The sequence below is a fragment of the Bos javanicus genome, chromosome 19 (assembly GCF_032452875.1).
Source record: "Bos javanicus breed banteng chromosome 19, ARS-OSU_banteng_1.0, whole genome shotgun sequence".
NCBI classification, from domain to species: Eukaryota; Metazoa; Chordata; class Mammalia; order Artiodactyla; family Bovidae; genus Bos; species Bos javanicus.
The window spans coordinates 39,543,437-39,567,945 of NC_083886.1; the positions used below are offsets into that span (position 1 = coordinate 39,543,437).

Consider the following 24,509-nt stretch of genomic DNA (forward strand, 5'->3'; position numbering starts at 1 on the left):
TGAAAACTGACCTTTTCCAGTCCTGTGGCCACTGCTGAGTTTTCCAAATTTGCTTGCTTATTGAGTGTAGCACTTTCACAGCATCATCTTTCAAGATTTGAAATAGCTCAACTGGAATTCCATCACCTCCACTAGCTTTGTTCGTAGTGATGCTTTCTAAGGCCCACTCGACTTCACATTCCAGGATGTCTGACTCTAGGTGAGTGATCACACCATCGTGATTATCTGGGTCGTGAAGGTCTATTTTGTACAGTTCTTCTGTGTGTTCTTGGCACCTCTTCTTAATATCTTCTGCTTCTGTTAGGTCCATACCATTTCTGTCCTTTATTGAGCCCATCTTTGCATGAAATGTTCCCTTGGTATCTCTAATTTTCTTGAAGAGATTTACTTACTACTGAAGCCCTAATGCCAGGATAACACTTTAGCGTTAGTCTTTGCAGTTTGTTTGGAGACAGCCATTACCAGGGAACAGAGATGACCAAGAGGGAAATGGAAGTCTCTGGACATTGAGTATTACAGACAGCCTACCCATTTAGAAGACACCACTGTTTTTGTACAAAAAACTGAAGTTCAAATCTGGACATCTGTAAGTCATCAAGAAGAGATTTGATTTTTTTTTTTACCAAGACAGGGAATGTATGATGGGTCTTAAATTTCTGTAAGTCACAAGTAAAACAACACTCTTAATGCTTTAGTTGTAAAAGATTTTCGTCTAGATGTTCTAGATTACAGATTTTAGCCTTTCTGCATAGTTAGGTTTATAATGCCATTATAATCCTTTTCATCTAACCCTACTCATCTAATTCTATTCATCTAATGATAAGTGGGTCTTACCATTTTGGAGGAGGAGTTAGTGACATTTTTTGAATTCTAATGGAGTTCATGGACTCTTTTTCAAGGAAAAAGAAAACACACATTACTTTTTACCTATAATTTTAGGGAGTTTATGAATTTCCCAAAGCTCAAATAGTTGAAACCATAGTTGACTCCAAATTAAAGACTCTGAACTGACTGCTCCCTGATACAAGGCTGTCTGACAAAACAGTTATAACTTCTCTTAGTACTAGACTTGTTTTCTGCATTACAGCCAGTGGAAATGCAGTTACCCAGCAGACCTAGATACAGATCTTGACTCTGCCGCTTAATGGCTGCATGATCCTGGCCAATTTGTTTGACTATCCTGAGTCTTAGTTTCCTCATCTGTAAAAAGGGGATAATAATAGTATCATTGTAATAGTAATAATCTCATTGGATTATGATGAAGATAAAATAATACATATAAAATAATACATGTAAAATGTATACTGAGCACAACACCTCAGTTCAGTTCAGTTCAGTCACTTAGCCGTGTCCGACTCTTTGCGACCCCATGAATTGCAGCACGCCAGGCCTCCCTGCCCATCACCAACTCCCGGAGTTAACTCAAACTCACGTCCATCGAGTTGGTGATGCCATTCAGCCATCTCATCCTCTGTCATCCCCTTTTCCTCCTGCCCCCAATCCCTCCCAGCATCAGAGTCTTTTCCAATGGGTCAACTCTTTGCATGAGGTGGCCAAAGTACTGGAGTTTCAGCTTTAGCATCATTTCTTCCAAAGAACACCCAGGGCTGATCTCCTTCAGAATGGACTGGTTGGATCTCCTTGCAGTCCAAGGGACTCTCAAGAGTCTTCTCCAACACCACAGTTCAAAAGCATCAATTCTTTGGTGCTCAGCTTTCTTTATAGTCCAACTCTCACATCCATACATGACTACTGGAAAAACCATAGCCTTGACTAGACAAACCTTTGTTGGCAAAGTAATGTCTGCTTTTGAATATGCTATCTAGGTTGGTCATAACTTTCCTTCTAAGGAGTAAGCGTCTTTTCATTTCATGGCTGCAGTCACCATCTGCAGTGATTTTGGAGCCCTCAAAAATAAAGTCTGACACTGTTTCCACTGTTTTCCCATCTATTTGCCATGAAGTGATGGGACCAGATGCCATGATCTTAGTTTTCTGAATGTTGAGCTTTAAGCCAACTTTTTCACTCTCCTCTTTCACTTTCAAGAGGCTTTTTAGTTGCACTTCACTTTCTGCCATAACACCTAGCATGTTAAATGCTTAATACAGAGTTTTATTATAATTAGGAAATGGAATTATTTTTCCTTCTTGCTGCTGCTGCTGCTAAGTCGCTTCAGTCGTGTCTGACTCTGTGCGACCCCATAGACGGCAGCCCACCAGGCTCCCCCGTCCCTGGGATTCTCCAGGCAAGAACACTGGAGTGGGTTGCCAGTTCCTTCTTAGATAGTTCCAATAAAATGAGGATAGTTACATTTGTTTTACCTACTTCACAAGGATCTATCTAATTAGCTAGCTTAGTGGTTAAAGCTCTGAATATTTTAACCTCACTAAACGTGTTTATTGGTTAGCTCCATGGTCAAGAATTTGACACCCACCTTCAAACCCCAAAGTAATGATTAAATGTTAATAGCCTCATTTTTAGGAGAAATCTCATATTCCATCAATCTTAATTGGCAAACTAAAACAGTATGATCGCAATTTAAAAGATACTGAAGTGTAATCTGAGATGGACCTCCCCCTGCAGTGGAAACACAGAGTCTCAAAACTTTCCTGTTTAATTTCTTATTAGAGTGTCTGTTCTGGATCTAGTTGCTAGGATTAGCTAGGATTAATAAACCTTGATTAGTAGCTATGAAACCATGGGCAAGTTCTCTCACCTCTTGATGCCTCGGTTTCCTCATTTATAAAATGGGCATAATATAGGGTTAGAATGTGGAGGAAGTAAGTTTATATAAGTACTTAAAACAATGCCCAGCAATTGATTTTTAAAAATCTTAGCATTGTTATTATCATTACTATTACTACTGCTATGATAGCTACAGCTGGACATCAAGACTCCCTCAATATAGTGAGTTCATTTGCTGCACCTTTCCTTAAACTAAAGTTCAAATAGAACTTCTTTAATTTAAAAACACAAATAGCAAATTTTGTCTTGCATGTAAAGTAACCTTGAATTTTCAAGACTTTATTCAGGGATTTCCGTGGGGTCCAGTGGTTAAGAATCTGCCTGCCAGTGCAGGGGACAGGAGTTCCATCCCTGGTCCTGGAAGATTCCACATGGCTTGGGGCAACTAAGCCTGTGGGCTCCACAACTACTGAGCCCATGTGCTGAAATTACTGAAGTCTGTGTGCCCTACTAGAACACGTGCTCTGCAACAAGAGAAGCCACTGCGGTGAGAAGCCCGTGCACTGCAACTAGAGAGTAGCCCCCCGGCCCGCGCCCACAACTGGAGAAAGCCCGAGTGCAGCAGTGAAGACCCAGTGCAGCCAAAAATAATGGATAAATAAATAATAGGAAGAAGAAAATTTTAAAGACTTTATTCTGTAGCATAGACTAAATGTTGTAAAATATTATTCTTCCATTTTAATTTTGGAGACACAAGATGGATTTATTTTGACTGAATGTGAAAATCATCATCATCAATACAGTTGCAGCATTTTCTCTCTGCTCATTCTGTACTCATCTTTTTTCCAGTTCCAAATATCATTTGCATGGACCTGATGATGTCAAGTATGGATATTGTAGAGGAGTGATAGCTTCCCTTTCATATTGAAGCTGAAGCTTCAAAGAGAAGATTAAAGAAGTGTTTGCTATCTATCTGCTCAGCCCTGATATGAAATTCTCAGAGGCATTTAGGATGAACACAACTCCGTGTGTGTGTTTGCATGCTTTTTCTTCTATATATTTCCATTGTGGTCTTTGTATTTTGGTTTAAAATTTCTAGTTTCAGACTTGTTGGAGTCTCTGGCTAAGGGATAATTGTTTTTAAAGTGAAGGATAAGAATTAGAAGATGTTGGCAGGATTTGACTAAATGCCTCCTAAGGAGAGCAGAATTCTCTTGTGCGGAATCATCTTTCCAGAGAATGTAGTGAATGCCATCCATAGGATATATTTAACAAGATAAGATTAAGACTTTTAAGTGAGTCAGCAAAGAATAATCCATGGTGCCCTCCAGTGAGAAATGAGATTGTTCACCTTTTGGCCTTGCCTTTTAGAAGTATCCTCTCTGAGCTCTGGGATAGAGGGGTGTGTGTGTGTGTGTGTGTGTACGGACTTCCTTTAGGGTTGTTACATAATAAATAGTTAAAATAAGAAGAAAGGAAAAAGAGGTAGTTTACCAGGGTAGTTTTATATCTCTTGAGAAAGAAGCAAACTGATATTCCACTTCATGTCATTTTTCTACATCAAGTTCTATATATAATTTTTATTGACTGAAATATTTAATAACAGTATAAAGCAGATTATTGGATTAAATTTAATTTAATTCTTCCTCCGTAAACAGCCTTCTTAAGATATAACTACTTTTGGGAGAAGCAATGCTTGGTACATGTGAACATATACATCTCCTTAACTAACGAGCGAAACCAGGACACTTTATAGTACATAGAGAAAGGAACTGAAAATGTGTGTGAGTTGGAATGGAGATTGTGGAGGGCAGGGGTCGGGGGAACAGGTAAGAGACTGAGATCATTATTATCTGTTTTGACAATTTACCATGAATTGGCCCTTTAACTGCCACTGGGGCGTGGCTAAGTTTTTTTCTCAATCAGTAAGTGAAGATAGTTGTTAGCCAAGTTTTTGCTGTTGCTGTCACTAACATTTTGGAAAGAGGAGTGCACACACACAGTTTGCACATGTTCATATCCTAATTTCTGTTTATACTGAACTAGATAGAGGTTGGATAATGATTGGAATGGGGAGGGGGCAAGACAACACCTTGAGAAAAGATGGAAAAATAGGAAAAGAAGATGGAAAATTGTTCACCCTCTTGATAATTTGCTTGGTAAGCTGTGTTTTACAGACAGGAGATTTATGGAGAACTTATCACATTGGCCAAGTTCATTGGGAAATGGCAGGGTCTGGTTGGTACACTAATATAAACCGATTATTTAAGTCACAGCCGGTTTCAGTTTACATATGCCCTCGCGTCAGCGTGGCCGCCCTCTTCCCCAGGGGCTGCACCTTTGTATTTCCCACCCTTCCCCTTCTCCTCCCCTCTCCCCCTTTCCACTGAAGATGTCAAAGCTGTTCTGAACTTTACTTGCCCTCTAACCCAAGCATCTTAGCATTCCTTCACCTGATTGCCAGTCCAGAACTGTTCTGAGAAAGAAAAGGAACAAGAAAAGTCCATTGCAAGGTTTCTTCACGTTCTCTTCTTACTCTGTTTATTTCCCACAAATTCGTCTCTGGGTTATACTCCAGAGATGTATACCCCCTGCATATAATCTCCTTGCTCTCCATTTTCTGAATTTTTATAAAGAAATAACATAGATGCTCATTGGGCTGGTGTTCCTCCCCAAAGTAGCCACACTTTATTTCAGCCATGAACTCAGTTGGTAAAGAATCCACCTGCAATGCAGGAGACCCGGGTTTGATTCCTGGGTTGGGAAGATCCACTGGAGAAGAGATAAGCTACCCACTCCAGTATTCTTGGGCTTCCCTTATGGCTCAGCTGGTAAAGAATCCGCCTGCAATGCTGGAGACCTGGGTTGGGAAGATTCCCCTGGAGAAGAGAAAGGCTACCCACTCCAGTATTCTGGCCTAGAGAATTCCATGGACTGTATAGTCCATGAGGTTGCAAAGAGTTGGACATGACTGAGTGACTTTCACTTTCACATACTAGAAGACACACCATTATCATCAATGTATTACCCTTTCCTCATCTTTTTTGGAATATTTTTAAGAATTGGATTAAAACTGTGAACTCTCTCCTTAGAAAAAAAATGCTGTTATACTCATATATGCCCCTGGGAAGTCAAGATGAGGATAGAAAAATATTCTTTCCACTTAGAGGGATAGAGATTACTATATTTATAGCCAAGAATTAATATGTGGTGACCGTAAACAAGATTGGGATATGTTGAAGAGCGGGTGGGAGGTGAGGAAATAAAGAGAGACTATAGCCAACACTAGGGAAAATTTCACTGTGATGTGAAAGGAAAGAAGGCAGCAGATGGAGGGACGTGAAAGGGGTGAGGGAAAGTTTGCTTTATTTTTATATGAGCATAAATGCTGATGGAAAGGGCCATGTTGAGAGGAAGAGGTTGAATTTATACAAGAGAAAATCAATGTAGAATAATGTAAGTATCCTGTGAAGGCAGGAGGAAATGGAGTCCAAAGTACAATAGACTTTTGTGGGTAGCCACTATATATAACATTGCTTCTGTGGGGAGGCGGGGGAAGCAATTTAGATTTCAAATAAGTGACTTGCAAATGATCGCTTCTGCTATTGCCATTTCATTATTTGTAAGACTTCAAGGGTTATGGGGTTTGCCAGTCATTTCCCAAAATAAAAGAGGAGATGGAATGATAGACTGAATTGCAAGAGCCCCAGTCTTGGCTCGGACACTAAAATATTGGATGACCTTGAGTCAGTTGTTCATACATCACCTGTAAAATTAAGAATTTAGGCCTAGAAGGTATCTGGGGATGTGTTGGGGGGTGTTTTAGTTGTCATAACAACTGGGGGTGCCCCTAGTTTTTGGTGCCCAGAACCAATGATGCTGATTGTCCTATAACACACAAGATAGGTTATCCAAACAAGGGCTCGTCCTGCTCAAAGCCCGAAGAGCTCCTTAGGAGAAACCTGGACCATGGTTAGGTAATATTTTAGGACCTTTCTAGCTCTAAAGTCAGACTTATCTAAGGAGATACAGTGAGTTAAATGTCCCTTTCAAGCCTTTAAGAATCTTTCAAATCTCAAGGACAACCCTTTGGTTTTTCTTAGAGTAGATTGTGGCTTTGGCTAGTTATTGACTATTTAGGAAGCTTTTTGGAAGGAGTGCTATTGCTATCATATGCCACGATTGAGAAATACAAGTTTGACTTATCTCCATTCTTTTTCCTTTTATTTCAGATACTTTTGGAATTTTCAGCCCCAAGGTGAGTCCTCTCCAACCATTTATGGTTCATACTAAAAATGTGTAGATGGTATTGTTACTTCTGTATCTTCTAAGTAAGCTTCTCCATAGGGTGGCGTTAGCCTTTTCTGAGGAAACTTAGTGGAGTGTTTAATTAACCTTCACCCTGCTGGGCTCCCTTGCCCTGCTTTTTAGCAATAAGAAGCCCTGATGCTTCTGCCTTCTGAATGAATTCGTGCTAGATTATTTTATAGGACCAAAGCTTTTATTCCTTGAGCTTTGTTAGATGCCAATAGGATCCACCAGCATTCAAATAAAATGGTGGCCGAGTCCATAATAAAAGCCTTGGGAGGGCTCCAACTCAACTAATCCTTCATTGCTCCAGAAATAAATTCCAGTATGTTACCTCCTCAATCACAGTGCTCTTCCACACAGCCTGCCTGTCTGGCAGCAGAAAAATGTCAGAAATGGAGTAGTGTTGAAATTCCCACTAGAACGGTGTTATCACATTTTAATATGAGCCTGGCTGCAGCCTCAGTGCTTCTAATTGCTTTCAAACCATTGTTTTCCTGCTTTTGCTTGATGAACCCAGCATCTGGCATGATTCTAAAAAGTACAACAGACAGCTGTGTGCAAAATTGAAAAAAAGAGACAGGATTAAAACACATTTTTAAAAGGTTCAAAATTGAAAATTTTTCTGATTTCAGTTTGAGGGGGTGCCTTTAAAGTATATGCATTCTTTATTTTTAGTACCCTGGTTGAGAATGTCAGAAACATCATTCTCAATATTAACTATCTCAACTTGTTATAAATGGGAGATTTTTATTTTCTCAGAAAAATCACAGCATTTTAAACTAAAATAGCTTTATGAACTATTTTGCTCTATAAAATTTTTTAACCAATTGCCAGCTTTTCCATTTTTTTTTCTTAACATTATTAATGTATCCATCTCAGTGAGCAGTAGCATCTTAAAAAAATCAAACTGTAATGATACTAGTTTTATTAAAATTTTAATTTTCCTAGCTCATACTTTAAAGTCTATAAAGGTTTTCTTTAAAAGCAAACTTTAAAAATAAAATATTATATTTTTAAAGTTTTTAAACTTTTGTAAATTATAACCATAGCTTTTGTAACATTTTAAATAATGTGATATGGTGTTACTGTATATCTCACTGTCCTAAAGCATTTATGGCTGAAAACACAGGTTGAGAATAGAGAATTATATGTACTAATGTAGCAGTTTGTTTTGCAAAATGTGAAATATGCTATTCAAGAAATGGCCCTATAGTTCAGGGTTTAACAGATGCTAACCAAAATCCACAGGGGGCAGAATATGAATGTAAACTGGCAGAAATGAATGGAACTGTGAAGATAGAATTAATTACCTAAAGGAGAAATAAAGAATTAGTGTCAGAGATGTGGTACAGTAATGTGTTGAGAAGAGAAAATAATTTTAGAGCTTAACACAAGGGACTGTGTGGGGCTCAAAAGACAAAGCACACATCTCACCAGATTCTTGTAATAGTGGTATTGTAGTCATCTTCCAGCATAGGGCAACTTCTACACAGTCTTTCTCTTTTAGAAAGAAGGCAGAGGTACAGCAGTCAAGGAGACAACTGAAAAGAGTTTATTTAGATCAGAAAACTCTTTACTTCTTGACAATGATTGGATACATGTAGCAAATTGGATATTCTTTGCTCATTTGGAAGTAATGTAAGGAAAGATAAAATAGAAAACCCGTGTACATGTGGCTTGCCCCCAGCTTTGTTCCTCCCACTAAGACAGTTTTGAGGGGCAGAAGAGGAAAGAAAGGGTATCTTTTACTTTGTCCTTTTGGTCAGATCTTAGCAGATTGTTTGCTTCTAAAATGTAGGTTGGCTGGGAGCTGGTCTATTTAAGATACTATGGGGCAATTTGGGATTATGAAAAGAATAAGAATATGTAAGAAGTAGAACAGATGGCAGAAGTATTTTAAGAGCCCTGGAAGACTAAGTAGTATTGGGAAGGGAGTGAAGAAGGACAGAAATGGTGGCCCCAAACATTCCTGGCATTTTTATCTGTGGCAGGATTTTTGTGCAGGAAGGTGATTGGATGAATTTTATTAACTCTGTGCATTTCCCTAAACACACATGCATATTCTTCAGAATATTTGTACAAAAGTCTGGTACCTAGAGGGAAAATAGTCCTTAGTTACAAAAGAGTTGACACAAGGTGCTGAAAAGATAACCTTTAAAAGAGAGATACTTGGGAGAGTAGACCTAGAGAAGGATTTCAAGCAAAGCATTTCTTATCCGTCATTCCATTCAATGCCAGGTTTAATGCGATAGAAGAGTGATCGTGGAATAGTATCGGGAGAGTTTTGTCCCTGTTCTGGAGAAGAAACAGGGTGTGGTAGAAAGAGCATGGACGTTGAGGCCTAATAATCCTGGGTTCAAGTCTCACTATACCATTTAGCTAAAGGTTATGTGAACTTAGCAAGTTGCTTCGTTTTTCTGAATCCTGGCTTCCTTATCTATAAAACAAAGATGTGCCAGACACTGTGCGAAGTCTTTTACATGCATTATCTTATCTAACCCTCAGAACAGCCCTATGGAATAAGTACTGTTAATATACCCATCTGATAGATGTGGCTACTGAGGCAGAGAGTGGTTAAGAGAATTGCTCAAGGCCAATCTCCTCAAGGAGTCTAACTTAATCAGTATGACTTTGTAATGTACTCTTTTTAGAAAACATAAAAGCTTTATTGTGATATAATTCACATAACAAAAGAATTAACCCTTTAAAAGTATGCATCAGTGGTTTTTTACTTTAGTCACTGAGTTGCACAACCATCACCATTTTCTAATTTCAGAACGTGTTCATCACCCTAATAAGTAACTCCATGCTTATTAGTATTCTAGAGCCCAGTATCTTCATTGCTGTATTTTACTGCCTCATTGCAGGTTGTCATGAGGACTAATAGTAATACGTGTAAGTCCTAGCATGGTGACTGGACATAGTATAGTTTCTGTTCATGGTGTTATGATAATTCTTTCCTTCCATTTTCACCTAAATTTTCATATTCGTCCACTGTTTAACTTCCTGAATGATGTTCATTTAAAAATAATGAAATAGGAAGAAAAATAATCCCAATAATTTATTACTTTAATATAGAAGGGACATAAATGAAAGACCTCTTTTAATGGGCTTAAACAAAATTGTGAAACATGGGAAAGACTTTTTATTTTTATTTTTTATTGAGATTCCTTTGATAATTCAAGCCCTGTTTACTTTGAAAACTTTTTCTCTACCTAAATTACTTAAAATTACAAAGAAAGTACATTGGAATCTTTGCTATGGAACTTTACCATTTCCGCAATCAGATATTTAAAACGTGATATTGCTCAAATCTCTGCAACAATATTAGCTTTACCTTTTTAGATAGCCATAGTGCTTGATGGTATTGATCCTAGTGACAGTTACAATTAGAAAAAGTTTCAGTTACAAGACATAGTGTTTATAATTTAAATTTATTGCTATAAAACTTCTTCATGAGTATTAGAAAAATTGCCCACCATGGACCCAGAGTCTAAAACAAATGATACAATATTTAAAAAAAAATTTAAGAAAGACCATGGGAATATCATAAATATATGTAACAAAATGGTATTTTTTTCTGTCCAATGGTCCCTTACATTATACTTGCAATAATGGTAAATATGGACCAGTGAAATTTCTTGCCAGCTTGAAGATTCTTTGAGTATCTGCATAGGTGATGTAGAGGGTTTATGAGAAAATTACTTGGTATATTTCAATATGGAAACTTTCCACTATGTGAATCTTAAAAATCTTATTTTGAAGTGGCAGGCCTATATCCCTTGTCAAAGTGAATTGATGCCAAAAAATACAGTTTAGCAAAAGCAAATAATACAAAATGAATAAAGCAAATGTTATTATAAAACCACATTAACTATAGATTAAAAGAGATTTAAAAGCCATATCAACTAATGTGTGAACCTTATTTGCATCCTGAATCAAACTATAAAATCTATGAGAGAATTAGAAATTTGGACACTGACTGGATTTTTTATGTTGAGAATCTACTGCTAATTTTTTAGGTGTGACAGTGACATTATGTTTATATTTGTATGCTGTGATATTTGAAGATAAAGTAATAGATTCTGATGTATTATTCAAAATAATATGGGAGAGGAAGAAATAAATGGGGTGGGGTGTAGATGAAATAAAATGGATCATAAATTATGTTGAAGCTGGACAATGTGTACAAGGGGAGTTATTACACTTTTTCCTACCTTTGTACATTTTAAAAATTCACCGTAATGCAAGAACAAAAGAAAAAAATCTAGTTTGAAATTAATAAAAAATGTAATGATATTTTGTTTCTAGTATGAAACCTGGTACATGAAAGCATAAGATACTTTATGTATTTGGACACAAAATACATAAAACAATGAGGGTTTTTTAAGTTTTTGTTTCAAGTTTAATGTTTTATTAAGGAAACAGCATGAGCTTTGAAGTTAGATCTGAATTCGAATCCCAGTTGCTTTACTAACAAGCATTGTGAGCTATAGCAAGTGACATCACCTTCTCATTTACAAAATCTTCTAATAATATCTATGTGTGTGCGTGTGCTGTCCTTCAGTGTCTGATGCTGTGCAACCCTGTGGACTGTAGCCCACCAGGCTCCTCTGTCCATGGAATTCTCCAGGCAAGAATACTGGAGTGGGTTGCCATGCCCTCTCCCAAGGGATCTTCCTGATCCAGGGATCAAACCTGCGTCCCTTGCGTCTCCTGCATTGGTAGGCACGTTCTTTACCACTAGCGCCACCTGGGAAGCCCTAATAATATCTTCTTCACACTTATTATGAGTTGTAATGAATTTTAATAAGATGATGAACTCATGAGGAGTGCTTGCCGCTTGGTAGGCGCTTACTGAAGTGGTAACAAGTATTATGTTTATGTTTCAAAGTAGGGCTATGCAAGTAAATCTATGTATGGAACTTAGGTAATATATATTCACATATCTTTCCATAATATTCATCCATTCCAGCTGAACCCTGGTATAAGGCCATTTAACTCACCATATATATATATATGTACTGGAGCATATGTATAAATACATATATTTGTGAGATTTTGTGTTTAAAGGCTGTGTGTGCAGACTTTTTGTTGGTAGGCACTTCAGAGGTTAGATTTATGAGCTTATTGCTCTGTAATGTCTGAGACATGTTGAATCGAAGCATGGATGTCACTTTCCTTCTCTTTTCTTACTATCACATACTTGGAGCATGTAGTTATGACAACTACAAGAAGCAAGCCATTAAAGCAGCAAAGAAACACCATCTTAGCACTAAAAAAAGGAGAGAAAGGTTTCCCTTTGAAGTTGAAGAGAAGTGTTTTTGACTTAATGGAGTGTACAGTGATTTTACAAGTTTTATTTATGAAAATACTCTTTGCATTCATGCCAGAAGGTTTTAGCACAGTCATAAGTAGGATTTACACAAAGAAACATAGCCGAAATTTATGATGTGTTTGCAAATGTAAGAAAAAGTCTGAATTTACAATATTTGTAATTTATTGTTAAGTGTCTTTCTATCACTATTCCTGGAATGCTAATATTTTATAAACACAAGTGTTGGTTATGAACCTAGAATATCCTAACCTATACTACTTTTTAAAAAGAAATCTTCCAGAATGTTTTCCATGTCTTTTGGGAATTTAACAGGGGGAAATGTACACTGGACGAATGCTCCTGCCTTTGGCTTTAGCCCAAACTTTTAGCATCAACAATCTTGACAGCTGCTTTTGTGACTTGACTTCCTTTGGACCTTTCTCCCCTTTCCCTATTTGCTACATGTTATACAAATTAATCTGTAGAAAGTGGAAGTATACATACACACTGGTTTTGAATTTAATTACTGACTTTGATACCTTTTCAAATATTTTACTTCCTATACATCTACTGGTTGGGTTTTTCTAGAGTGGAATAATGCAATAATGCATTATTGCATTATTCTATCAAAGGTTAGTTTTTGTGTGTGTGTGTGTGTTTTTTTTAAACAAAAAGACTCACTTTTTTCCTTTCTAACCTTAAAATTTTCTAAGGCTTTGATGTCCTTTGTAAAGTCCCATCTTGGCATATGTGATCTTGAGACACAAGAAAAAGAACTGACTTTCATGCAGGCAAAAGAACTCATTTGAATCAGATGCTGCTGCCTTCTGTATTCCCTATACAATATATTATACGCACAAATGTTCTTTTATAGCATTGTTTGGAATAGCAAGGACTCCAAACAGCCTAAATGCTCTGCAATAGGGGACTAGTTAAATAAAGTATGTTATATGCATTTAATGGAGTGCTACATGGAGATTAAAGGAATATATATGTGTATCATGGAGAGCTCTCCAAGGCATATTGTTAAATGAAGAGGGCAGTTTGGACAGTGCACTCTGTGTATGTGTGTATGTGCACACACATGCATGCAAGTCTGCTTGCTTTTATTTGTATATAGTATATTTTTGGAAGGATACACATGAATCTATTAACCATGGTACCCCTGCTGAGGCGGGTACCAGTGTGAGTACAGAGAGAATCTTTGTTATTTATATCTTTTGGTGCGATTTGAATTTTCACCATGTGCATTAATTATTTTTTGGCTAAAAATTAGTTAAAAGTGAAGTAAGTCTATTTCTGCTAATATGAAGCAACCTCCAAGATAAATGATTAGGAGGAAAAGCAGAATACAAGATAAGACAAGTGCTACCTTTGTTGTTTTTTTTAAACAAAAAGACTTACTACTCTCACAGACACTTGTTATATTTAGACAGAAAATTCATAGAATACCCACAAAACATATTGCTTCTGGAGAGAAGAACCATGAGAATGGAAGAAAGATGAGCTTTCATTACACTCCTTCTTGTAATGTTTGAAATTTTTGCTCTGGGCATACTTAACTTTTTTATTTAATAAAGCTCACTGTAGTTAACAATACTGTATTGTGTATTTGAAGGTTGCTAAGAGAGTAGATTGCAAAAGTTCTCATCATAAGAACAAAATTGTAGCTATGCGAGGTTATGGATGTTGACTAAACTTACAGTCTTGGTGGAGGAGTCTTACCTGTTAATGTATTTTCAACTCATTAAAAGTTTATGGAAAATCCCCCCCAAATTTCTTAATGTATACACGTATTAAATCACTATGATGTACATCTAAAACTAATACAATATTGTATGTCAATGATATATCAACAAAGCTTGGGAGAAAAAGAAGCACGCCAAAAAACTTGATTTAATACAGTAGCTCTTTTTCAGTAGAATCATGATTTGGTAGTTTATATCCATTCATGTTTTTTCCTTGTTTATTTTTACATATGAATTTATAGGTGAGATCCTGATGATATAAAATAGCAGTATTCTCTGTTGTTTCATGTTTGGAAACCAGTATTACATAAGTGTGGCAAGTTAACCTACCACTTAAAAGTGTACTTTAAAATAAATAATAAAATAGGATCATATAATACCCATGGTAATTGATAAAGAATACCTTTTTACCCTATCTTAGTCTTTATTTTTTGCATGTGTGGTAATTAAAAGTTCATAGAACCTCTGATTCTTGTCATTATGTAGATGGCAAAGAAAATAAAGTGATAAATTAATGACTGCTTTAATTTTATTTGATTAGCCTGGAAACTTGTTGAGGAAAAAAACATAAACTATTTTTTCTTAGATAGAATTATCCCTGGATCAATACAGAAAATCAGGTAAAGAGTACAGTTCTGTGTTCTGAACAGAGAATTTTGGTATAAATATTAATTTACTTCAGGAATTGTGCCTCTAATGAATTTTCATGGTTTGGACCCAAAGTGTTGAGAGAAATCTCTGGTTAATTTGAATACAACATTTTTGGGGTTTCTGCTTAAAATTCTTTGTGAATAAGCCCTTGGACTTGAAAGCCAGTGAGTTTGTTTGATATCTGGAGACTGAATAAGGTGATGGTTAAGCCCAATTCTCTTATATAGCATTTCACTGTGTTTCTCAGGAACACATACTTCTCTTGGAAACTTGTTTAATAGTTATTGTTTACCAGGAGAGGGTGGGATGATTTGGGAGAATGGCATTGAAATATGTATAATATCATATATGGAACGAGTCGCCAGTCCAGGTTCGATGCACGATGCTGGATGCTTGGGGCTGGTGCACTGGGACGACCCAGAGGGATGGTATGGGGAGGCAGGAGGGAGGAGGGTTCAGGATGGGGAACACATGTATACCTGTGGCGGATTCATTTCGATATTTGGCAAAACCAATACAATATTGTAAAGTTTAAAAATAAAATAAAATTAAAAAAAAACAGAAAAGGAACTGTTAAGTTGTGTACAAGGGGAGTTACATGATATATAAAATAAAGATTCCAGTCAGTACTAATACTTGAGAGGCAGAGTGGAAGAACCAATCTCTGAACTTGTCTATCCCTGTCAGCTGACATGCACTTAACACACACTTGCCAGTTTAGAAAGTTCTTGATCACAGTTCATCTCTAAAAGGCATTTCCGTAAACTTAAAAAGTGATACCACTTTTCTTAAGATTAGTGCACTTTCCTTGTTAGTGCTACCCCAATAAAGATGGAAAAATAAAATTTAAATACAAGGAGATACTCTTCCATGTGAAACTTCTGTTCCAAAAAAGGCCAAACATTGAACAGAATTGTTGGTGTTAAGAGGCTTTGGTTGTTAATGTTGTTGTTATACACATACATGTTGTTATTTTCATACATGAACAGGAGTTCCTATTAAGCAGAGGGGCAAAAGGAGGCTGAATTTTGTCACTTTTTGCCATTCCAGCTTTAGTGGTATTGGAGGTCTATGTTACTCACAAAGAAAACTCACCTTTTCTTCAGTATGTTAAAAGATGTTTCACGTTTTCAGGCCTGCTTATCTTACCCATAGTACCTTCTTTATTATACGTTATTTTATTTTTACTTCTTTGTCTTTTGTGAAATTTTCTTATATCTGCCTGTAGACAAATGTAGTCCCATTCTTCTTCAGCAGGAGATATTGAAATCCAAGTGGGCTTATAGTGTCCCTCAAGAAGTAATATAAGCTGATTGGGATATGATAGATCCTAGGATGCGTCAGGACAGGGACTAGGTGCTGAGGTCCACTCAGTTTATTATTTGAGAGAAAGGAAAAGAGGGAAAGAGAGCAAGATAAATCAAATAGTAATAAAATTGCTACATTCAGAGTTAATGACATATTTTTGAGGCGTTTTCCTACTCTGAGACTTAAGTATGGTGGTGCCAGAAAGGAAATGAGTTCTATAGCTAGGCCAGGTCAAAGCTGTATTTGGGTGTGGAACACGTTGCCTCACTTTCTCTGAAGCAGCATCAAAATATCCAGGATCAAACCAAATCACACAGACGTCACTAGAAAAAAAATTCAACATATTGATCTGACTAAACCCAAAATGTTGTATTTTTTTGTAAGCATGAGCTTCTTGCTAAAAAGTGGTATTTCTTTAAAAAATCACTGCAACAATACTATAATAGGTACATTTGAACCTATAAATCGGACCAGCTCCTTCTTGACCAAATAATTGACCACATTTGACTTTGTTAGTTTCATGCATAATATGACTACTAGTATTCCCACTACTTATAATAAATTATACTTTTGATTTTATAGATTTACCTTGCTGAAGTAAAAAAAAATACTGATATTAATGGCACATGCCATAAATTCAAGTCATTCAGTATGCTTTGCCTTTGAGTAATAATTGTAATTTACAAAGCATGCATATTTGGAGACTGTACAGCTCAGTAAATTAGAACAAGATCTTAGTAATCAGACAAGGCAGGGTCAGAGCCACTTATGAGTCACCTGTATGACTTTGGGTAAATTGTTTAATCTCTGGATCTCAATTTCTTTATCTGTAACTTTGGGTTAATAGTATATCACAGGATTATTTTGTAGATTAAATGAGATAGTACCTAAAGGGTCTTGACCCAGAGCCTGTAACCAGTAAGAGTTCAGTTAGCTATTATATTTTTATTGTTACTAGAACTGCTTTCTCCTATAAGTCAAAACATGTTGAAAATTCAGTTGAATAGCTTCATAGTAAGACTTAAACGCTGAGAATACAGTGGAAAACAGAACAATGAACCAATAATGTCAGTTATGATTGCCTGGCTGCCATATAATAAATGCATTCATTTTATAGTATATTTACTACATACTACCAAATACCTAGATTTACATGTTTTGAATTCTGTCAAAATCTCATTCCTATTGAAAATATTCAGACTCAGCAGGTCCCATTTTAGTAGCAGTTGAACAATAACAGTGGTGGATGGAATGGGTTAGCGTAAAGCTGGAATGATTGCTGACAGGCTGTAATTTGCTTTATGAAGTGTGCGTTGTCACATATACAATTATCTAGTTTATATTTTGCTGTCAGTCTTCCAGTTTGTTAATGTCCAGGAGTTATGTCTTTATGTGAAACCTAAGAAGGGTTAAAAATCTCAGCATTTGCGGTGTGAGTCAGGGGAAGGAAGGAAAGAGCAGAGGGTTCACACAGTGGCTACCTTTTTTTTTTTTTTTTTTAAAGAATTAGGATGATGCTACACACTGCAGCTCACCCTACTGGTCAAAATGAAAAACTGCATCATGAAGGATTTTTTTTTTTTTTTAAAGGAAAGAGGGGAAAAAAAGAAACTTTTCCATTGGCTCCCCTGGACATTTTCCTGTCCAACTCACCCCTGACAGATGTAGTTCATTCTGGAAGTATTATTAAACCATGCTGCCCTTTTGGTTGTTGGAGTGATTCTGCTATAAGCATCCAACCTATTTGATTCCATTTCTTATCGTTTAAACCATGCTCTCTCTACAAATGAGATCCCTAAAGGTTCTTAAAAAGTCTGTGATTCTTTGCATGATTTATACAATTAGTATAAACAATATTCCAAGCTAAAAAACAGTCATAGGCTCAATTTATTTCTTGTACATTCAAGATCTAGTTGGAGCAACTTTTTAAAAGGATGATAAATGGAAACTTTCTTTACCTGGGCTGTCATTTGTTCTGTAGACTTAATGACATTCAGTACTATTATACTCACTTCCAGGGCCTTGGGGGAAAAAAGAATATTTATACATTGAGTTATGGCTAGATGTAGGAGGCCAAAAGAAAAAAAAAAAAAGATGGGCAGGAAGTCAGGCTGTATAGAACAGAGAAGAATTTGAGACCTTCACTATACATGGATTAATCACAAGAACTAACCATGCAAATCGAAATGGATATTTAGAAATAGGTGAAGCCTCTAAGATGTTCTGTGGGAAACACCATACATTTTCTAATGCATGAGTATGTGCAATATGGTATCTAATTTATAATGGAAGTGTTGACAGAACTTTAGATTTGGTGTTACAAATGTTCTCCAGAATATGTTTACATGTGAATAACATTTCACATATATGGACACGTATGTACTCAATATATTTCTTTAGTTGGTATTATATTTAATAATTTAGGTGAATGGTTATAAATAAGGAATAATAAGCTGAAGTTTTACTAATCTTACCTTAGTTCAGCTTTGGGAACTGCATTACTGGGAAATTGGTCCGTGAAAATCTGGCAGTATTAACGTTATCAAGCATGAAAACTAACTGGATTGGATCAGAGACCTTTATTTATGACATTTTGTTCAAGATTTATTAATTTAAAGAAGGAGCTGTGTATCTCACAGGTTCTTAAGTATTAAATAGAGTCAGAAGTTGTATATTCCCTTTCATTGTCAACAATGAAAGCAAAAACAATGCAACTTTACCTTAATTTCATTTTCCTTATATTATTCAGAGATACTTGGTGAAGTAATAGCAAACCCTAGAAAATTTTCAACCATGCCATATAGTTGGTTGCAGATGTGCATAAAGTTTTTATAATATAGCTCATAATTAGGAGAAAAGTAAAAGTTAATGACTTCATAGTAACATGAAAAAACACATTGAGCCTTTGCATATTGAATAAACAAACATATATTTATATGTTGTATTTATTATTCTTATGATTTTATGCTTATGTTTTATGCTTTTTTATTTTTTCTGTCTTTTAAAATTTTTCTCTTATTTCTTGGTAAAATCATCATTATGGTTTGTTTTTATCCGCAAATAGTACCTGCAAGTTCAGAATCAGATGGATTTGCTGTGAGTCAAAATAGTTACGAGGGGAGCATCATCATGGCTCATTTTCTCCCCTGTTTTATTTGGAATTGAATTAGGAAATGAAAGTTTTTAGCAGTTTAATTCACTTCTCCATAAAGTTTATGGAGCAGCAACAGCTGGTTGAATTCATGGCAGAAAAAGCCAACTTCAAGTGGCCAAGCTATTGTTTCAGAATTAAGGGAGAAAACTCATTAGCTGTTAATGAAAACACAGGGAATAAAAACAAATAGCACAGAAACCCTAGCAAATAATTACCTTACACCTGACACAAAGCTGCTTTATCTTTCTGCTCCAACCCTCAGAAATTCCCACCTTATCATTCTATGGAGCATGAATGAAATTGAGTTTGACTTGAAGGAAAGAACAATAGAGAAGCTATCCTCCTTACAGGCTCCTCAGCACCATACTCAGTGGAAACCTGCCACTGAGTATACTAAGGGGTGTTTCTGGTGCCCAATTCTTATGATACTTAGGATTAGAGGAGCAAACTACCAGCTAATAGCAGGTGAACCCTTAATATAGTTCCCCCAGATCTTGTTTAGAAATACAAAAGGAAGGGACTGAAGGTAGTGGATGTGATTAATGGAGATATTGTGTGTTAGAATATATATATCTTGGTAGAAATATATTGATTCTGAGCAAGTTGCAATGGGAAAGAGTGTCTCTAGTGGCTAGGGTCTTGCTTGTGAGAAAGCCACTCAAAGCAGGTGGAGTTCTAAGCCCTAATTGTAGAGCTACTGAATGGAAATGTCTGTCACTATGGTTTGTGATCATTTACGTCTGATCCCACTGGACTGTGGTTGTGGCCACTTGTAACTGCAATTCTAAGAGCTGTAGATGAGTCCAGAGATTACTTGCGATTATGTTTTAAGAAAAAATTATGTTCTAAACTTCAACAAATCCAAAATGACCACAGTAATTGTTAGTTCTTCTATAAAATTTTTCACCCATGCATCTTGAATAATTGTAATCATTTTAATTACATGGGAGTGTCTATTTATATGTCACTGGCTTTTTTTCTGTGTGTGTCCAGGGGAGCTGGGCCACTTGATATGACACTGAAAACACTTACAGCTACATTTCCCTCATCAGGAACTAATTACACTTGGATGTAAAACATATTTTTAAATGTTTCCCCCACTGCAATCATTTTTAGTACTGACCTAGGCTCTGTTTTTCCTGCATTGAGTTGTTTACCTTTGTTGTTGTATACTTTACAGAGTCATGGTCTTGTATTTAGCACAGAGGTAGCTGTTAAAAGCTCACCTGGAGTAACTATGTTTAGATACCATAGGAATCACATGGAAGTGACTTTTCCATCTGAAGTTAATAATGCATGCATGCATGCTAAGTCACTTCAGTTGTGTCCAGCTCTTTGCGACCCCATGAACTATAGCCAGCCAGGCTTCTCTGTCCATGGGATTCTCCAGGCATGCCAAATCCAGGCAGGTATTTTGGATAGTACTTTAAAAATGGAAGCTCTAAATATAACTGAATTGGATCCTGTGACAGGAAAAGGACACTAGTGGGAAAACTGGTGTAATCTGAATAAGGTCTGTGGTTTAGTTAATAGCAGTGTACCAATGATAATTTCTTGATTTTGACAAGTGTACACTAGTTATGTAAAAAGTTGACATTGGGGAAATTGGTTGAACAGTATGTAGGAACTCCTTGTACTATCTTTACAATACTTAGAATAAATCCACAACTATTCCAAAACTTAAAAGCTCATTTAAAATAACAAAGCAAAGCAAAGCCCCTCCTGATTTGCTTTTTTGAAAAAAGCCTAGACTGCTAGAATTTGTAAGAGTGGATTTGTCAGATTTCTGGAACAAGCAGAAAACTTTGAGTCTGGAGTGACAGTTGATAAATAATGCCCATTATGTCCTACAAATGTTAAATTTTGCTTGGCAACCCATATGACTACTTTTTAACTGGATCTTTGTTTGACTCAAAAATTTTAAATTCCTTTAACCTCACAGCTCACTTTCAGGTTGCCTGCCAGCTATACATTTAGATTGCCTTGATAATATCATTTCAGTGGATTTGCAGTGATGTAAAATTTGAGGATTTTAGCCCTCAGTTCAGTATTTGAGATTTTTCTGCTTATAATAGAAATTTCTCAGTAGTACTTTAGCAGAACTATAAGCTTTGTATCTTGATCAAGTAACCTAGTAAAACACAGCACCTCTTCCCACTCTAGCCAGTGACTGTTGTGTGAGGGGTTTGTTTGTTTTCATTTTACTTTTATTCTCCACAACAAACTCCACAGTTTATTTTTAAAGTCCTGTATCTGCAGGTGTTCAACTCAGTTATGGATGTCTACCTATCATTGGGCGTCTGCAGAGGAATCTAGATATGATCATCTAATTTATGGAAAGAGAAGGCTACAGCTTTCCACTTTTAATCATTTTATATCCTCCCTATCCTTCTAGTTTAATTGTAGGAAATAAACCTTTAAAGTGAGGCAATACAGATTCTATGTAGGTTGTTCAGTTTCACTGCTCCCTAGTTGAAATCCAGGGCCAAAACTCTACAGTGTTTACTGAGATTAGCATTGGTGATTTCCTTTGGAAATTAGTATTTGAGATAATATTAAATTCAGTTGAAAATCCCCTTTTCATGTTTGTGAAATGAACTGAGCAGCTGTTGGTGTCCTTTTATCAGCAGACTGTACCTCTGTTTGGGGGATTTTGAGTAAAGCCATTTGCAGTGCAGAGCCTTTTCTTCTGGTTTCTGAATGAACTAACATCTTCTTTCTAAACCTTTTAAAGTGTTGTAATAGCATGGGCCACTTCTACAAAATATAATCCACTAGTGTGTCAAAAACGCCCAAAAGAGATTAACATTATTTTAATTGCCTTATTCAGAATTGTATATACATTACCTTTCATCAAAGCAATTTTGCAGAACAAATATTACCTTCTTAGGGTTTTTAGAATTCCTAAGAGGTGGTTGCGTAGGCTGTAAACCAGAATTATAAAGAGAACTTCCTTAAAATTGCAAAACAAGTAGTGATTTAAATTGGAATAGTCCAGATTCTCTCCAAATTTTACTTCTCTTATTTTTTAACAAAGGAAAGAATCTTGACCTTGCTGCTGCTGCTGCTGCTGCTAAGTCACTTCAGTCGTGTCCGACTCTGTGCGACCCCATAGAAGGCAGCCCACCAGGCTCCGCACCCCGCTCCATCCCTGGGATTCTCCAGGCAAGAGTACTGGAGTGGGTTGCCATTGCCTTCTCTGCTTGACCTTGCTGCACTGTATTATGTATAGAAGTTTAACTCTTTGTGTAATTTATTCTATTTCATTTGGAAATAGAGGCATTCAGGGTAAAGGCAGTAATTAATGGGATATTTTTATAACTATGTTTTCATTTTAAGTGTGATGGGGAAATTTCTTTCTGGTGGCAAAAGGTCTCCTCACTTTAACAGTTTCTAAGTTCTAGTTAGTTGAATGGAAAATTTCCCATCCAGGTAGGTTGGTTCTATAAATTATTTATATGTTTCTCTTATGTTAATAGATATATTTGGTAAATACCAGAAGGAATCTGGGCTTTCCTGGGAGCTCAGATGGAAAAGAATCTACCTGCAATGCAGGAGACCCAGGTTCAGTCCCTGGGTTGGGAAAATCCCCTGGAGAAGGGAATGGCAACCCACTCCAGTATTCTTGCCTGGAGAATTCCATGGACAGACCATGGAGTCACAAAGAGTCAGACAAGACTGAGTGACTAACACTGGCCTCTAGAAGGAATCTACAAAGACATTTATTAAGACGTCAGAAGTATGACCTTGTTTCTTTCTTTTTTGTCCCTCAGGGGGAGACCAACCTGAAAATTACCTTGGACAGGACAGCTCCGATGATAATCACAGTGGAACTCATGGCCCTTCTTTTACATCAGATGCACCTTTTTTGTCAGATTATCAGGATGAGGGTGAGTGTCATCTTTCTGTCTTTAGGATGACCAAACTTTTATACTTTTTGTCCTGGGTCTTTGCCTTTGGTCATTTTCAATCTAGCAGCCTTCAGAAGGTTCTCTGTATTGGTAATCACTCGTTTGCAAAGAACAACTATTTGTTTCATTGTGGTGCTATCCTCCTAGATAATTCAATAGTTCTCAAGTTAATGTACTTAGGGAAACACTAATTCCATATTGGAGCAGGAAGACATCATTATCGATCTTTCTATAAGAACTGTAGCTGAAAAGCTAAGAGACCTTTTTAAGATTGCAGGGCCCAGTTTAACCTTCTTTCATATTTTTTAGCTTCAGTGAAGTTCATGAGAATTAAGAGCATTGTTTTATGATTATTGAATTATTGATATATTGAGGATTATTTGAGACTCTTGAGCTTATCATATTATAATAGGATACCATTTTTACCCATACTCACATCTCTCTGACCATGTTGGTGTTGTCTAAGGGGAAGGGAAAATCACAAGGACCATAATGCAGATCTTCCTGGATCTGCATCCATTTCATTTGAAGATTTGGGAATGGGAAGAGTTAAATAATTCAACCCTTATAAACATTATATTAGAAACACATTGGTATGTAATATAGTGGCATGCAAAATATATATGAATTTTTAAGATACACGAATATAAAAAATTTGGCATGGTGGCTGCCAGTTTCTGGCTCAGGCTCAGATATCCCAGGGGTGGGAGTTCACTGTGCCTCTTCTGGCATTTGGCCACTTGAACAGAAGGTTTGATCATCATTGATGCACATGGTTATCTTATCAAAGTCTCTCTTGTGCCTTTGCAGTGTGTGTGTGCTGGGGGGATGTCGAAATGCTACTAAACTGAATATTAAATTGGAAGCTTATTATTCACTTAGGGATTGGGACTAAAGTTGGTAAATTATTCTTTATTTTTCTTTATTAATCTGTGATCTTGGTATTTATTTTTCTTGCAAATTTCCCTCCGACTTTGGCATTTTCCAAGTGTTCATAATCCCTGCATTCCCTTCTCCTTTTAATTTGTCATTAATTCTTATTTCATTTAGCCGTTTTGGTGATTTTATATTTTCTTATTTTCGTTGAATTGATAACCACCAAACAGAACTATAGATTCAGTCACACAGAAGCAGTTTATTTTGTTTGAGCTTTGTATCCTAGCTCAATTAGTAATACCTAAGTTTTTATACTAAAAACATCATTTGGGTTGAAAGCTTAATAATTACATTGGTAGCTGATTAATAATTATACAAAATTAACAGTGCAAAACAAAAAAATTTGTTTTGTTTCTTTTTGATCAATCTAATGCTTGACAGAATTAGAACAATAGTACCTCATTAATCCATAGGTCACTTACTTAGTATTTCCAGCTTTCCCAAACACAACTGAGAACACAGTAAGTAAGCCAGAAAGACCTCTAAGT

The 24,509-nt window shown here is 36.4% G+C and overlaps 1 protein-coding gene across 1 annotated transcript in view; it reads left to right on the top strand.

Annotated features, from left to right (window-relative positions):
• Positions 1–24,509, top strand: part of SKAP1 (src kinase associated phosphoprotein 1) — a 301,998-nt gene that overhangs the window by 76,398 nt on the left and 201,091 nt on the right. The window contains exons 3-4 of the mRNA XM_061391504.1: positions 6,918–6,943; positions 22,948–23,064. Of these exons, the coding sequence (XP_061247488.1) occupies positions 6,918–6,943; positions 22,948–23,064 (143 nt within the window). The remainder of the gene's footprint in view (positions 1–6,917; positions 6,944–22,947; positions 23,065–24,509) is intronic.